General features: G+C 39.5%; 1 protein-coding gene across 3 annotated transcripts; it reads left to right on the top strand.

Annotated features, from left to right (window-relative positions):
- The first annotated feature begins 55 nt into the window (after nucleotides 1–55).
- On the top strand, nucleotides 56–11,666 carry mtf2 (metal response element binding transcription factor 2). Of its 3 annotated transcripts, none has more exons than XM_076877101.1 (15): nucleotides 56–197; nucleotides 1,652–1,862; nucleotides 2,020–2,101; nucleotides 3,223–3,333; nucleotides 3,490–3,590; nucleotides 4,006–4,184; nucleotides 4,283–4,378; nucleotides 4,716–4,784; nucleotides 5,041–5,164; nucleotides 5,530–5,597; nucleotides 5,721–5,891; nucleotides 8,361–8,487; nucleotides 8,658–8,716; nucleotides 8,907–9,008; nucleotides 9,201–11,666. In XM_076877101.1, the coding sequence occupies exons 2-15, from the start codon at nucleotides 1,782–1,784 to the stop codon at nucleotides 9,574–9,576; spliced, it is 1,746 nt and encodes a 581-aa protein (XP_076733216.1). In that variant the 5' UTR covers nucleotides 56–197; nucleotides 1,652–1,781; the 3' UTR covers nucleotides 9,577–11,666. The 3 variants fall into 3 exon arrangements, with proteins under 3 accessions (XP_076733216.1, XP_012779921.1, XP_004570614.1); XM_012924467.3 differs by lacking the exon at nucleotides 56–197 and adding an exon at nucleotides 219–238; XM_004570557.5 differs by lacking the exon at nucleotides 56–197 and adding an exon at nucleotides 580–782.
- Nucleotides 11,667–14,038: the final 2,372 nt, after the last annotated feature.

Here is a 14,038-nt window from a genome sequence, read left to right as displayed (position 1 = left end):
GATGTGGTTTTTTTTAAGTTTACACGTGATCCACTAATTTGACCAAAACTGCTGTCCAAGCCCACTCACCGAAGCCAGATCCCCTCTGCAGATAACGGCGAGTCAATATTGCGTGTTTGCGAAACTCCGGAGGTACAAGCGGATCAAGCCAGCAAGGAGGGGGAAGACAAACATCCGCTTCCTCCTTCAAAATAAAGGTTTTATTGTGGAGACGCTACACACAACTTCCGGCCAGGAGGTCTGATTAAAAATTACCTGTTAGCGTCATGTTATGTTGTAGCGCCATGAAGTGGTCGTACTTTGCACAAGTTTATCAAACATCGCGTCGTTAAACTTCTGATGTTTTTGAGTAAACATATTTTATATATAGAACGTCTCTCTTAGGCAGACATTAACGCATAACACCTCCAGAAAAACGTCGACTAAAATAATTTAAAAAATATGCTTCTTTAAGGGGCGGATATGTTTTGCTTACTAAATGCCCTGCCTACAATTTCAAATGTTTGAAAAAATGTGAGCGTCGCGGCACAGACAGCCAGCCGCAGTCGTTTAAGCTCTTCCCATAATGCACTCCCCGATCATCAGCGGGAAACCAAAATGGCGAACTTGCTTGGGGAAAATGAACCGTTTGTTATTTTCTGAGGAAGCCACAAACCCCGCATGTTTTCCCGACACGCTTTAGAAGTGAATTCAGTTGCTCGAAGAGCGGGATAAGAGCGGCTCTTCTGTCCGGTTATTTTTGTCGTACGAGTCGTTTGTGGAAACGGAGGTGACCGAATGAGGTATTGTTGTCATGTTTTCCTCCCGTTAGGGGGGGTATGGGTCCGACGGTCAGCGACCTGGCTGGGGTTACGGCTTTGCATGTGGATTATTCCCGCTGCTGAGCTCGCCCAGCTGCCTACTATTTAATATACAAGACATTATATCAGCCTGCAGCGGCATCCCAAGCTGTCTTTTTTTCATCTTTGCTAAGTGGCTGGCACTGAACATGTCCACTCATTATCCGAACAAAGGAAAGCCTGCATTGGAGGACAGGGTTTAAAGGCGAAGGAAAAAAATCAATACTTTCTTAACATCTGAAATGAATAACATTTACAATAGAAGCTAGAAATATGACATGTTTTATTAGTATGATCAAAGTATTAGCTGTCACTGAGACCTGTAGTTGAATGGAAGTGTTCAGTAGTAAGTACATTGGTCTTTATTTTTGAAAGGGTGGTTAGGTTTTTGTTTTTTGTCTTTCATTGCATTGAAGCCATGTTACTGACTATGTGGTTAATTAACAATTAGCACTAATTATGAGTATAATCACCTGTTGTTCAAAGCCAGTGGAGAGGAAATGCCATGTTTCACTCTTTCTTTTGTAAGCCCTTCTGCAAGCACACAATGCATCCTTGTGTTTGAGGGCTACACATACAGGACTGTTACTCTGCTGGTTGTTATCAGTTAAAAAAAATGCCAATAACATACATTAAATTGTACTAGTATTCTTTTGAGGATCAGAATACACCACATATAAATAATTACAATCTGTTTACAGTAAGCAGGAAAAAAAATCGCATAAATTAACTTTGCACTTATTCCATATCCGCTTACTCCATAGTCTAAATTCATGTCTGCCTCTGTTCTCTTGCCTTGCACTGTTTTTCAGAGACTCAGGGGTTGTGGATCACCTGTCTGTGCATCACAGAGCTCATCCCCTGCAGCAGCAGCGGCAGCAGCAGGCTGTGTCCTTGTCCCCCACAAGCCTTTCTGCCAGGGGAGAGTATGGAGAAGACAGCATGTCTGACAGATTTTCAGAAGGACAGGATGTCCTGGCCCGGTGGTCAGATGGCCTTTTCTACTTGGGAACAATTGCAAAGGTTAGTGTGAGGATGATGCATATGATGCATGCAGGTAAACGGACTGTGTGGAGAGCGTTGGCGGAAAAACTCTTGAAATCAGTATAGGTCATCTACAGCGAAATCTGCCCCTGTCGCATCTGGAAACAAGTAAATCTTTCTTTGTTTTGTTTTTCAGATAGATCGGGACAAGCACCGATGTTTTGTGGTTTTTGAGGATCGGTCAAAGTCTTGGGTTCTTTGGAAGGATATTCAAACAGGTGAATGAAATTTAAAATGTGCAATATATTTTAGTTTAATTGCTAGATAATATGCAGTAAAGATACTGTAAGCCATTGCAAAGAGGGTAGGGAGTCAGTTATCCACAATTTGTGCTGTGCAAACCTGTCTGCCTCTTCCTGGACTTGCTTATCTCTTGCTCTTCACACTGACAGTTAACTGTAGAGTGTATCAGTACAGTCGCAGCGCATTGCTAACATGCAGACGGGCAGCTATCGCTCCACTTAAGCCCCTTTAGCTATTATGGTGTTAAGAAAAACGTATTCTTCATTTTTATTTTTAAATGGGATGGGTCATGAATAAAGCATTAATGAAAGACACAAAAACGCTATGATCAGACACATTCGTCACATTTGACTGTAAACGATTTGTGAGAAGTATCTGGTTAAGATTTTTCTTGGCATTGTGACATTTATCAGATAACTTTTTATTTATTTATTTTTAACCTCAACCTGATCACGATAGTTGAATTGTGATATATTAAAAAGTATGACAAAGATTCACCACATGAGATGCAATCAAAATCTTATTATAAATTCTATTCCAGTGTGAGTGTGATAAAGCGATATGAGGCAACTGTTGCTGCGATTTGGCGCTACAGGGGGAAAAAAATTGGTTTGAATAGAAATCCACTTTCCAGGTCCACAAGTAGTTATTACAAACATCCCACACCCTCGAATATCCTCAGGAGGATGAAGGCAGCAAACTGTCCGCAATCAGGATGAAAACTGCTTTGTTCCTGCTGAATCAAAAGTTAAGTCAGTAGACGGAATCTTCTCTCTAGTATCCTGGTGTAGACCTTCAGGGACATGGAAGTGCAATTTCGCCCACACCCCCCATAACCAGACAGTTTGGATTTTATTTATCCAGGTTGTAAAATATTTTCCCTGCCACCTTTCTCTAGTTTCAGCTGGGTGAATTTGAGTCGTCCTTCTCACAGCAGCAAAAGTTGCTGTGAGAGGGATGTCTTTTGTTCTTGTGATGACTCGGTGTACTCCTCTGACCTCGTTTGACTGAAAGCTGCTCTAAATTATACCCCTAGTCATACCACCATTAATCTGAAACTTTAGTCGCTTACCTTCATGACTTTGCTGCTGTTTAGGGGAAGAAGATGATGAGGATGACGACGACGAAGACATTGTGTGCTCCATATGCCAAGACGAAACTTCAGAGGAACCCAACGAGATTGTCATTTGTGACAAGTGTGGACAAGGTATCATTTATCGTCTTTGATGTTCCAACATAAGCCAGAAACAGTTATTTTATATGATATTTGTAACACATTTAAACAGCCAGTCTCAGTAGTTTATTTATTCATCTGTTGTGCTCTAATCTCTGGCCATTACGGATGTGTTCATTTGTGTTTTAGGCTACCACCAGCGGTGTCACTCCCCTGTCATCGATGCTGCTGTCATCGACTCTGATGACAAGTGGCTTTGCTCAGAGTGTGAGCTCACTTCTCTCGCTAAGGTACAGATTTTTCTTTAAGAAGAAATACGTCAAACATTTACCTTGAACAAGTGGTTTAGACGAGTTTGTTAACATGACACATGTCTGTTTTGAAGAGTGCATTACTTGCTTTGTTTGTAAATCAAAGTGGATATAAAAGACTTCATAGATTCCAATGGAGTGAATAAAAGTGATTGAGGCTTTAATCCCACAATAAAATGTCCCAAGATTAAGAAACCCAATTAAGTGAATGAGGCTAAACTATTCTGAGGTCATTTATTTATTGAAAAATCCCCAAATATTTATGGAGAAATTAAAAATTTTCCAAAGAGCTTACCAGCTTTAAAAAGCACCTCTTTATATGTGTTTACCAAATTTTCTTTTTATGTATTTATTTTGGTGGGAAAAACACGTTTTTTGTTTGTTTGGTTTGCAGACGGGTGGTCCACACAGAAGAGGGGCGTCTGCTAAAGACTTTCTGCAGCAGGAACAGCAGGAGCCGCAGCACATGGAGCTACACCTGTCCTTCCCATACGTGCTGGAGGAGCTGGTGTGGGACCACGGCCACAAAACCAACATCCAGCAGTGCTACTGCTACTGCGGCGGTCCAGGAGAGTGAGTGACGTTGCATATTCTGGCAAGAGTGAAAAGCTTGGATGGAAATGTTCCCATGTCCACAAAAGTTATAATGTTCATATTCTGTTTGCTTGCAGCTGGTACCTGAAGATGCTGCAGTGCAACATGTGTCAGCAATGGTTCCACGAAGCCTGTCTCCATTGCTTACAGATGCCAATGCTCTACGGAGATAGGTGACCATATTTACTGCTTCTAATGTAAATGTTTACCCTCGACAGTGGATCTTGACTGTATTGTTGTACGTATTCAAGTCTGCTCCCCAATGGCCTGCAAAAGTGTGGCTTTGGAGAACAAGGACAGCCTATTAAAACTGGTCTTGAAATGATGGTGAATATACTTCTGGGTAATATTCAGTTTTTAAGTCAAGTTTTGGAAAAAGTGCGTGCACACAAACAGAATGGTAAAAAGAAACGTGTCTCAGTGGACAGTCAGCTAGAGCATAGCTAGGTTTTTATGTTAAACTTTATATTGTGTTCTTGTTTCCTGAGGCCTTTTTATTTTTGCCTTCAGGTTTTATGTGTTTGTTTGTTCGGTTTGCAATGGTGGACCGGAGTACCTCAGCCGTCTGCCTCTCAGCTGGTAAGAGGAACTTGTACTTTGACACACACAGCTGGCTTTTTATTCTATTAAATTACACAAGCATGCATTTACTCTTCGTCTTAAAAGCTCTGCTACCTTTGACGCCCAGGGCTAGAGAGCTGTGATAAACTTTTACTCCACCTCTGTAATTAAATCTTGTGGCTCCAGCAAACATATTTGGTGTCTTTATATTAGTATTATTATTATTTTTTTTTTTAAGACAGACTGAAAAACAGTATTTACTGAAATATTTCAGGAAGGATGTCGCACACCTGAGCCTCTACAACCTGAGTGTGATCCACAAGAAGAAGTACTTTGACTCAGAAATGGACCTGATGGTGTACATCAATGATAACTGGGAGCTGCTGCAGCTGGGTGAGGTAAGGATAAGTTATGTAATGCACCAGTGACCAATTGTAGACCAACAGATTTTTTTTCTTCTATTATTCATATTTCATTTCATGTCCCATCCATGTTTACTTGTTAGATTTGGAACAGGATGTCAGGAATTGGCAGCCACACAAGTCAGTGTTTTTTGTTTTGTTTTTTTGTTTGTTTTTTTGTTTGTTTTTTTGTTTGTTTTTTTTGTAGCTGCTTAATGCATCAGGTTGATTGGTGGTCTGAAAGCCACACTGTTAGGTAATCCTAGTAGAGGGTTATTTCCCAAATAGAAATAACCTGGCCCCCATTTGGATTTTTAAATATTTAAGTTTTTTCTTGTACAATATCTTTCCTGTGTCTACAGCTCGCCAACAGTCCACGATCAGAACGATATGAAAATGTTCTGGAGGCGCTTAACAATAATAGCTGCATGTAAGTTTATCTGCTGCTCTTGAAATCTTTATGCTGATGACAACATCAAAGTGCCTCAAATATCTCCCAGTATTTGCACAGACTCTATGTTTTTTACATGGCCACCCTTTCACCGTGTCCCAGGTTCATGTCAGGAAAGGAGGTGAAGAAAAAGAAGCACTTGTTTGGCCTTAGGATCCGTTTTCCTCCTGTTCCCCCCAACTGTGACGAGCCAACCAGCAGAGTGATGGAGAAGGCTTCACATGAGATAACCATCAAGGGATGCAAGTCCACTAAAGCACTGTCCGCCATCAGGTTAGACATGAAACGTGTCGATGCCCTAAAGTTAAAGGTGCCCACTGGATACTGTGTTAACCTGATCCTGTATAGAACTCATTAATGCTAGGTCCATGTAGGGAGATCTAAAGAGAGATTCAGAATAAAAAACAAAAAGTTGGCATCTGCTTATTGTTAGTACTTATAACGATTATGCTTGTCTGGTGGGAGGAGCTTAGCGCACGTAATGTAGAGTAGTGGTGGGGGACTAAGCCTGAAAGTTGTATCACTATTTTTCAAGGAAGTTTGGGATAAAGATATTTATGACGCTATGTGGCCCAAAAAATACTGAACTGTGATTGCACCTTGCCGGGTGCAGCTTCGATGATCTTTTTCCTGTGAAGTGCTGACATTGATGACATGCTAAGCTAATTTTGAAGTGTAAATCTGTTGCCCTAAGGTGGTAGCAGCAGCAGCAGCAGCAGCATTATAGTGCAATAGAAGTGACACATAAGTCAAATGCAGGCACTAAAGTTACCTAGGTAGTTTTTTTTTCCCTTTTTTTCTCAGTGAAAATGTTTATTTAACACTTTATTTACTGTTAAAGTGTTAACTACACCTTGTAACAGGAGCTATACAGTACCTGTTTCATAAAGCCCTACTTTCCCATCATGTCACCATGAAGCCCGTAGACGGTCTATAAAAGATGGACCTAGCCGTTGTGACATCCCCCCCCTCATTGGTTTCTGAAATAGCATTTTGAAGCCTTGTGTTTGGTGCTCCTTGCCACGTTGTGTTTTTTGAAACAAGACTCAGAGAAGCTGACCGAAAAGTTGAGAACACTCATACTGTACTTACTTTTAATTTACTTGGTCGCTGAGCGCTGCTTTATGTTTGATTTGACTCAAAATGTTCATTGTTCATGTCATATCTCATGTTGCATTCTTGACTAGTAGACTTGAAACTGGTGACTGAAATATAAACCTGTTGGGAAATCGTTAGTCAAGTCATAAATAAAATGAGATGTAGAGCCACAAGGTCATGGACTTTTCATATAGTGTGACTTCTTTTGCAGTGACAGGAGTCTCCCCCTGCTGGCCAGAAAGAATGGCCACTTTACCTTGAAGCCTCTCCATCTTTTATATACAACCTAAAAAAGAGAAATGATTATTTGCTAATAAAACTCCTGTTATTTGTTTTTCTATAGTTCATCATTACATGCACAATTTAGAAATTGCTGGTGTTAGACTGGCGAAGTTAAGGACCAAAAAAACTTTTTTTTAGCTGTGCCCCTTTACCTTGTTAATTTAATTTAAGAGTGTGATTTTTTTTTTATTTTTTTTTTTTATGTATTATAAGAGCATTTTGTTTGTTTGTTTTACTCTAAAACAAAAACAATGCCCCTTGTGATCTACAGATGAGGACAGAATTTTAGCCCCCCTATAAAAAGCCATTTTTGTGAACTATTTTCCAACTACTGTTAAACAGAGTGAGGAAGTTATAATATAGATTTTCCAAATTATGAAATGATTCTTCTTTGCACATGAAACAAGACTATTTCACCAAAATTAGCAGGATTGATATTAGCCTCCCTGTTGCTAATATTCAGTTATCCTTCTTTTGCTTGGTAACAGCATGCAGTAGTTGTTGTTGTTGTTGTTGTTGTAGTTTTCAACAAGTCTCGCACACAACTCCTGAGCAATCCCAGCCCAATCTTAAATCTCTTAAGCGCCTCCAGATTTGATTGTCTTCTCAAATGGATGTTGGTCTTTAGTTCACCCCGCAGATTTTCAGTGGGATTCAAGTCGGAGCTTTGTACAGGCCAGTCAGTAAAGCTCATTTTGGTCTTGTGGAGGTCGTTCTTTACCAAGAGCAACATATGTCGTGGGTCGTTGTCATGTTGGAAGACAAAGCAAAGAGCCAGTTTTTGCTGCTGACTGCTTGAGGATTTCTTTCAAAATCTTCACATCTTCCTTCCTTCCTTATTCCTTTGACCTTGATGTGAAACCCAGATCCAGACACTGAAAAATCCCCACGACATAAAACTTCCACCTCCACGTTTCACTGTGGGGACAGTGTTCTTAGGGTTCTGTGCCTCTCCCTTCTCTCCAAAAGCAGCATCTCTGTAGTCAAAGAGCTCTAGTTTAATCTAATCTGACCAAAGGATGCAACTTTCTCCAACTTGTCCCTAATTTCTTTTTTTTTTTTTTTCTTTTACCTGAAATCATTTGCTTATTAATTTCTAAAGAAAATATGTTTAGAAATATGTTTGAAAAGTTCTTGCTCTGTTTAAAAAATAAATAAATAAATAAAGACAAAGTTTTCCAAATTTCATAGGGTGGCTAAGAATTTTCTCCTATCTATAGATGAATTTCCCTTTTTTAAGATGATTTTCAAGGGTGTCCTAACAGTTTACATAACACATGAACTGCCTAACAGTTTCACTGTTATTTCAGGCACAACTGCCTTTATATGTAAAACTGTTCTGAATATTTGTTGTTGCTCTAGAAGTCCCAGTGCTCTTACCAATGGCACAGAGAAGAAGAAGAAAAAGAAGAAAAGAAAGAGGAAGCAAGGAGCACGCTCTCTGGAGACTCTGGCTAAACCACAACGTTCCAGTGAGCCCTCGTCCCAGGTCTGTCTGTATGTTTGCATGTGTGTTTCCTAGTGGGCGTGAGCTTGGGTGTGTGCATGGAGGGATGGGTATTTTTGCATTGTTATTTTGTATAGGTGTTAGACATTTACTGTTGGTGTTCTATGAGAAGAAACCATCTTTTTGTTGTTTTTTTTCCTTTGCTTTGACAGGAAATCAGGAAACCGCCACCGTTAGAGCCCCATGCTTTGGATCACTTTACATCTGTCAAGTAAGTAGGCAATTATAAACTGTAGTTCTAAAGCAATCAGAACTGTTCAGCTTTGTTAGGGTGAAGATTCGGGCAAAAGCAAATTGAATTATCAATCACAAACACAATGTGTTTATTTGATTTGCTTGATTCACTGTAACATAACAAGAACCATAATGTTTTAATCTTTTACCTTCCCCCAAACCACCAGGAGTGACAGGTCTCTGCTGTCTTTAAAAACTTCAGATGTGGAATCCATCGGCGCCCTGAGCACTTCAGAAACTACCTCAACTAGCATTTCAAGACAGTCCAGGTATGCCTGCCTGATGTTTGCACTGCACTGAAAGTAGAATTGTGCTGGGTACAAACTCAGACTTGCATGGCTGTAGACCTTAAAGCCTTGTTTTCCTAATTTTCTGTAGTCGGTTTTTTATTGTTGCTCTTTGAATTAACAGCATTTTTTTTTTTTTTTTACTTCCTCTTTTTCCTATCAAACACCCTCCAGCCTCTGCAGCTCCAGCAAGACGCGTACAGCAGCCCCCATCATGCCTGTTTCCCCTCCACCTTTAAAACGGAAACGTGGACGGCCACGGAGGGTCCCCCAGCCCCCCACCCCAGACATCCCCCCTCCCAGCTACGCAGACCCACACCCCTCAGCCACAGAGTTGTTGAGCTCCCTCCCAGGGCTTCACTCTGCAGACATAATTCACGGCATGGACCCCAACAGCCAGCTCACCCACCTAAAGAGCTCCATCAGCAACTATTTTGGAGCAGCGGGACGTCTGGCCTGCGGGGAGAAGTACAAAGTCCTGGCCCGACGGGTCACCCTTGATGGCAAGGTGCAGTACTTGGTGGAGTGGGAAGGAGTCACTGCCTCGTAGGTTTTTTCACATGTCGCTCGTCACTTCTAACTTTTCACCAGCACCCGTGGGACGTTTATGTCTGTGCTGAGGACGTGTGTATTCAGAGCATTAACTGATTATATGCCTTTATTTAGTTTGGACAGGAGCAAGTTCTGCTTACTGTAAAGCCTACTGGTTCAGTCCAGTCCAGGGTGACTTTTACAGTTATACACACCGTATATGTGTTTAAACAGTTTCATGCACAGCACAAAGTTGTCACAATAGCACAGCATTTTTGTGCTGCTGTGGTTCCAACTTCAACTAACAGGTTTGAGTGTTTACAGAGAACAGCCCCTTTTATTCAGATGCAATTCATTCATCTGTATACTGCACCTGTAGGCTTTCAGTGACCTGTTATTGTGCTTAATCCAGTGATATGCTTTCATTTCAAGACACGTTAATAATAACTGTAACGTTGTGTTTTTTTTTTTTTTTTTTCAAATAATATCTTTAAGTGTTATCTTGGAGGATAAGAGAAAGATGGGGAAGTTTTATTAACTAATGCTTTTTTTTTTCTTTTTTTTTTTCCTTCCCCCCCCCCCACCCTACCACCACCACCAAATGAGGTAAATAATAATCTGCACCCACAGTCGTGCCCCGTCTCTCTCTAGTCCCAGCTACGAGTACCTCTCAGTGCCTTTGGCAGGCATGTTGTTCAGCTCTGTTGGAAAGTGTGCTCGTTTGTGAGCGGTTAAGGAGAAACTCGAAGCAAAAGAGATGTGCTGCTGCAAATGTTTATTGTTTTATATAGAAGTATACTACATTGATTATTACCCTTTCTACTTGTTCTGTCTCTTGACTTTTCTGTTCAGCGGGGCAGTTTTTTGTTATTTTAATCATGGATTCATTTCATACATCAAGTTGATGGAATATCCGTTAGGTCGCCAGCTCATTTTCAGTAACAGTTGGATCATTTCAGCTTATACAAGGCAGTATTTGTCATGGATGGTAACGTTCTCAATTTTTAAAAATGTATTTGTCTACTCCTAATAGTTTAAATTCAAGCGTGGGATTCTTATAATTAATCTCTAAAATTCACAAGCCCATATATAAGGGCATTCTTGGTAAATTGTGTCACTTTGTTTTTGTCTACATAAATTTCCTTTTTAAAGTGTTTTGATTTGAATTAAAGAACCTAACTTGTTTTTTGTTTTTTCATTTTGTCTGATAGTAAAATAAAATCCTGCATAAAATGAATGTTATATACCCACCAGGAGTTCAGAATTGTTCCCTATGCATGTTAGTCCTTGTTAAAGCTGTTTGCGTATTTAACTGGACCGCATGACTCAACAGAAGGAAAGTTCATCGTTATGATCATTTGACTCAGGCTCTCAGTTTTGTGTGCGTGTGCGTCCGTGTGTGTCCATGCGTGTGCGCGTGTGTACAACAAAAAACATTGCACTTGGGTTTTTTTGTTTTTGCTTTCATGTCAAGTTCACCTTGTGGTCTACACACTCAGGATATGCCCAAAAAATGTCACTGCAATGCATATGTCTCTTCGCTGTGTGGCAGGAGGATTTAGTGTAAGTTGTTCTCATAGTGTTGCTCATCAGTATTTTATTTTATTTTATATATATATATATATATAAAAAAAAAAAAATTTAAGACGACCCTCCATGTGTCATTACTTTTGACCATATTTCCATATGTAAGTTTTTGATAAGTCTCATTTGTGGTCTGTTGCAAAACCTACTTGTTTTAAACTGGGTCATAACACAATCACTGGAATATAAAATGCTGTATATCATTGCAATAGGTGAGTATTCAGTTGGTATCTCCTTTTGGAGATGTTTCTGCTTTTGTTAAAACACACAGACACTGACATGTCTTCTTTGTAGGGGTATAGTCAGTGTATTTCAAGCTACTCTCTACTCAGTCAGTGTCTCAGCCGACATGTTGCTACCACTGGCTTCCAGCAGGCTTCTGTAGCCAAAGAACATACATGTAATGTCTGCTTTGTCTTTTGAGATTTTTCTTATTACATTTTTATACATCATTATATAGGTTGATGTGATTTTTGAAAACCTGTTTTGTTAAAGGATTAATAAAGTCAGATATTTTCAACTGTCCTGTTTCTCATGTCTAACTGCCACGTGTGCACTCACGGCAGGACCACGAGTGTCTAAAAAGGTATTTATAAAATATACAGCGAGAGGGAGATCACGTGCAGTGTCCTCTTGTCTGCTTTATTTCTGGGAGCTAGCTCCACTTTGAGGTTCGCCTGTGGTAACTAGGGCTGAGTATCGCCACTGATTTCTATAATCGATTCAAATTTGACTCAGAAAGATTTTGAATCTGATAATTTAACAGTACAACACTTGTGAGACTTCATCAGAGGTGTAAGCATCACAGCAGATGCATTTGTGTCAAAGTGAGGATAAAACAGAAAAACAAGATTGTTTCAGCTGTTTGGTGGTTGTTGAAATATCTTTGTGAGCTGTAACCTGAGATTCTGGTGCTTCTGGGAAAATACATTTATATTTAAAAGTCAATTCAGGATTTAATTAATCATCGTGTTATTCAAGCTAAAATAGATTTGAATCACATTTTTTTAACCCACCCCTACATTTAATACAGCTTTTAATAGGCACATTTGAGAACACCACATTTGAATACAAAATCAAAAGTACAAAATACAGGCAAAAAGCAAGAGGAAAACGATCCACAGGTCAACAGGCAGGGACATAACAGTATGAGACAACAGCTGAGGTCTGATTCTCATACCTGCATTAATTTACTCATAATGTTGAAATTATGGGGGGCAGATCAGCAAACGTTTATTTTTCCCTTTATAACAACTGTGCACAAGAAGATTTCTTTAGGTGACTCATCATTTAAAATTCTTCAGTGCTTACAGTTATGCAGAGTCAGGCATGGAAAGGCTGCTCTTTGTGACAGGTGGGTACTGACATTCATGGGTGCAGCTGCTTGCTGTCCTCCAGGCTTTACCTCAGCTAAACCTGTGTCTCTGAACTGGACCTGTCAGTGTTTGTGGTCTCATAAGATCTCCTGTGATATTTAGTTTGCATACTTGGATTATTCAGGCTGCACCCACCTGTAAAAGGTGGAAGCTCACCAGGACATTCAGAAGTAACAAATTCCTGGCTCGACTGTTTTGTAGAAGGGTTTCTCCTTCACCAATTCTTTTTGTGTTAGCAATAGACTCTCTAGGCATAGCTGTGAGAGCAAATACAGAAATATCAGGTACCAGAATTAGAGGAAGAGACCATCTAATTTCTTTATTTGCAGATGATATTATATATTTTGACTAATCTGAAAGATAGTATCCCTATTTTAGTAGCATTAATAAAAAAAAATTGGAGAATTTTCAGGATACAAAATTAACAATTCTAAATCAGAATTAATGTTTCTTAATGAGAAAGAAAGAAGGTGGTCTGTTATTGCCACCCCATTTAAAACAACTACAACAGGCTTTAAATATGTAGGCATTATGATTACCCCAAGCCTCAAGGACATAACCTCAATCATTTATGATCCCCTTGTAAGAAGAAACGCTAAACTGTTGGATAAACCTGCCTGTATCTATGATAGGCCAGATAAATATCCTAAAAATGACAATTTTACCAACATTTTTATATTATTTCCAAACACTTCCGTTGCCTCTACCAACTTCATTTTTTTTTTTTACATTTTAAACAAACTATTTAACCAATTTATTTGGAATAATAGGAAGGCAAGGCTCTGCTTAAAACTACTTTACTTGCCCTATGAAAGAGGGGGTCTCCAAGTCCCCAACCTCAGATGGTATTATATGGCCGGCCAACTAACATCAGCCACCCATTATTTCTGCCCAACAACACCTCCAGCCTGGGTTGACATTGAGCAAAAATCTGTTCCAGATCTTCCGTTAAACACGTTTCTATATTCTTCAGACACTAAGACATTAAAAAAGAGTACAAAGAACCCTTTCTTGAATAATACAACTATAATTTGGCATGCAGCACATAAACATGTGGGTGATCCTCCATCACTTTTGCAATTCACCCCTATTTGGGGAAATGAAAAGTTTACGCCTCGTGAAAATTATGGAGGATTTAAAATATGGAAAAATAAAGGTATTCAAAAAAGTTAAAGACCTATATGCAGACAGCATGCTTAGTTATGTGAAACACATTTAACACCCCCAAAGCACTTTTTTAAATATTTACAACTGAAAAATAATTTGTCATCAAAACTGCAAAAGATTGCTGAATTCCACCATTAACAAAAATAGAGGAGGTATGTGTTAAGAATACAAAGGGAAAAGGTTTTCTCTCTATATATTATAATTTATTGATGCTTCCCTCCAAAGACTCTGGATGCTTGGAGAAGGGAGATCCAAGAGGACATGGATGAAAATGACTGCAACCAATAATAACCTATATAACACCTGCCAAGCTTTATCATATGTCCAATGATATTCCAGACATCTGTACTAAAT

This window comes from Maylandia zebra, linkage group LG18 (genome assembly GCF_041146795.1).
Source record: "Maylandia zebra isolate NMK-2024a linkage group LG18, Mzebra_GT3a, whole genome shotgun sequence".
Lineage (NCBI taxonomy): Eukaryota > Metazoa > Chordata > Actinopteri > Cichliformes > Cichlidae > Maylandia > Maylandia zebra.
This window is presented reverse-complemented; position numbering and strand designations above follow the sequence as displayed.

Bases quoted from the DNA above. Each gene is read 5' to 3' on its own strand.
- mtf2 (XM_004570557.5), top strand. The intron at 2,102-3,222 runs GTGAATGAAATT...GCTGCTGTTTAG, and splicing joins TTGGAAGGATATTCAAACAG to GGGAAGAAGATGATGAGGAT. The intron at 8,717-8,906 runs GTAAGTAGGCAA...CCAAACCACCAG, and splicing joins GATCACTTTACATCTGTCAA to GAGTGACAGGTCTCTGCTGT.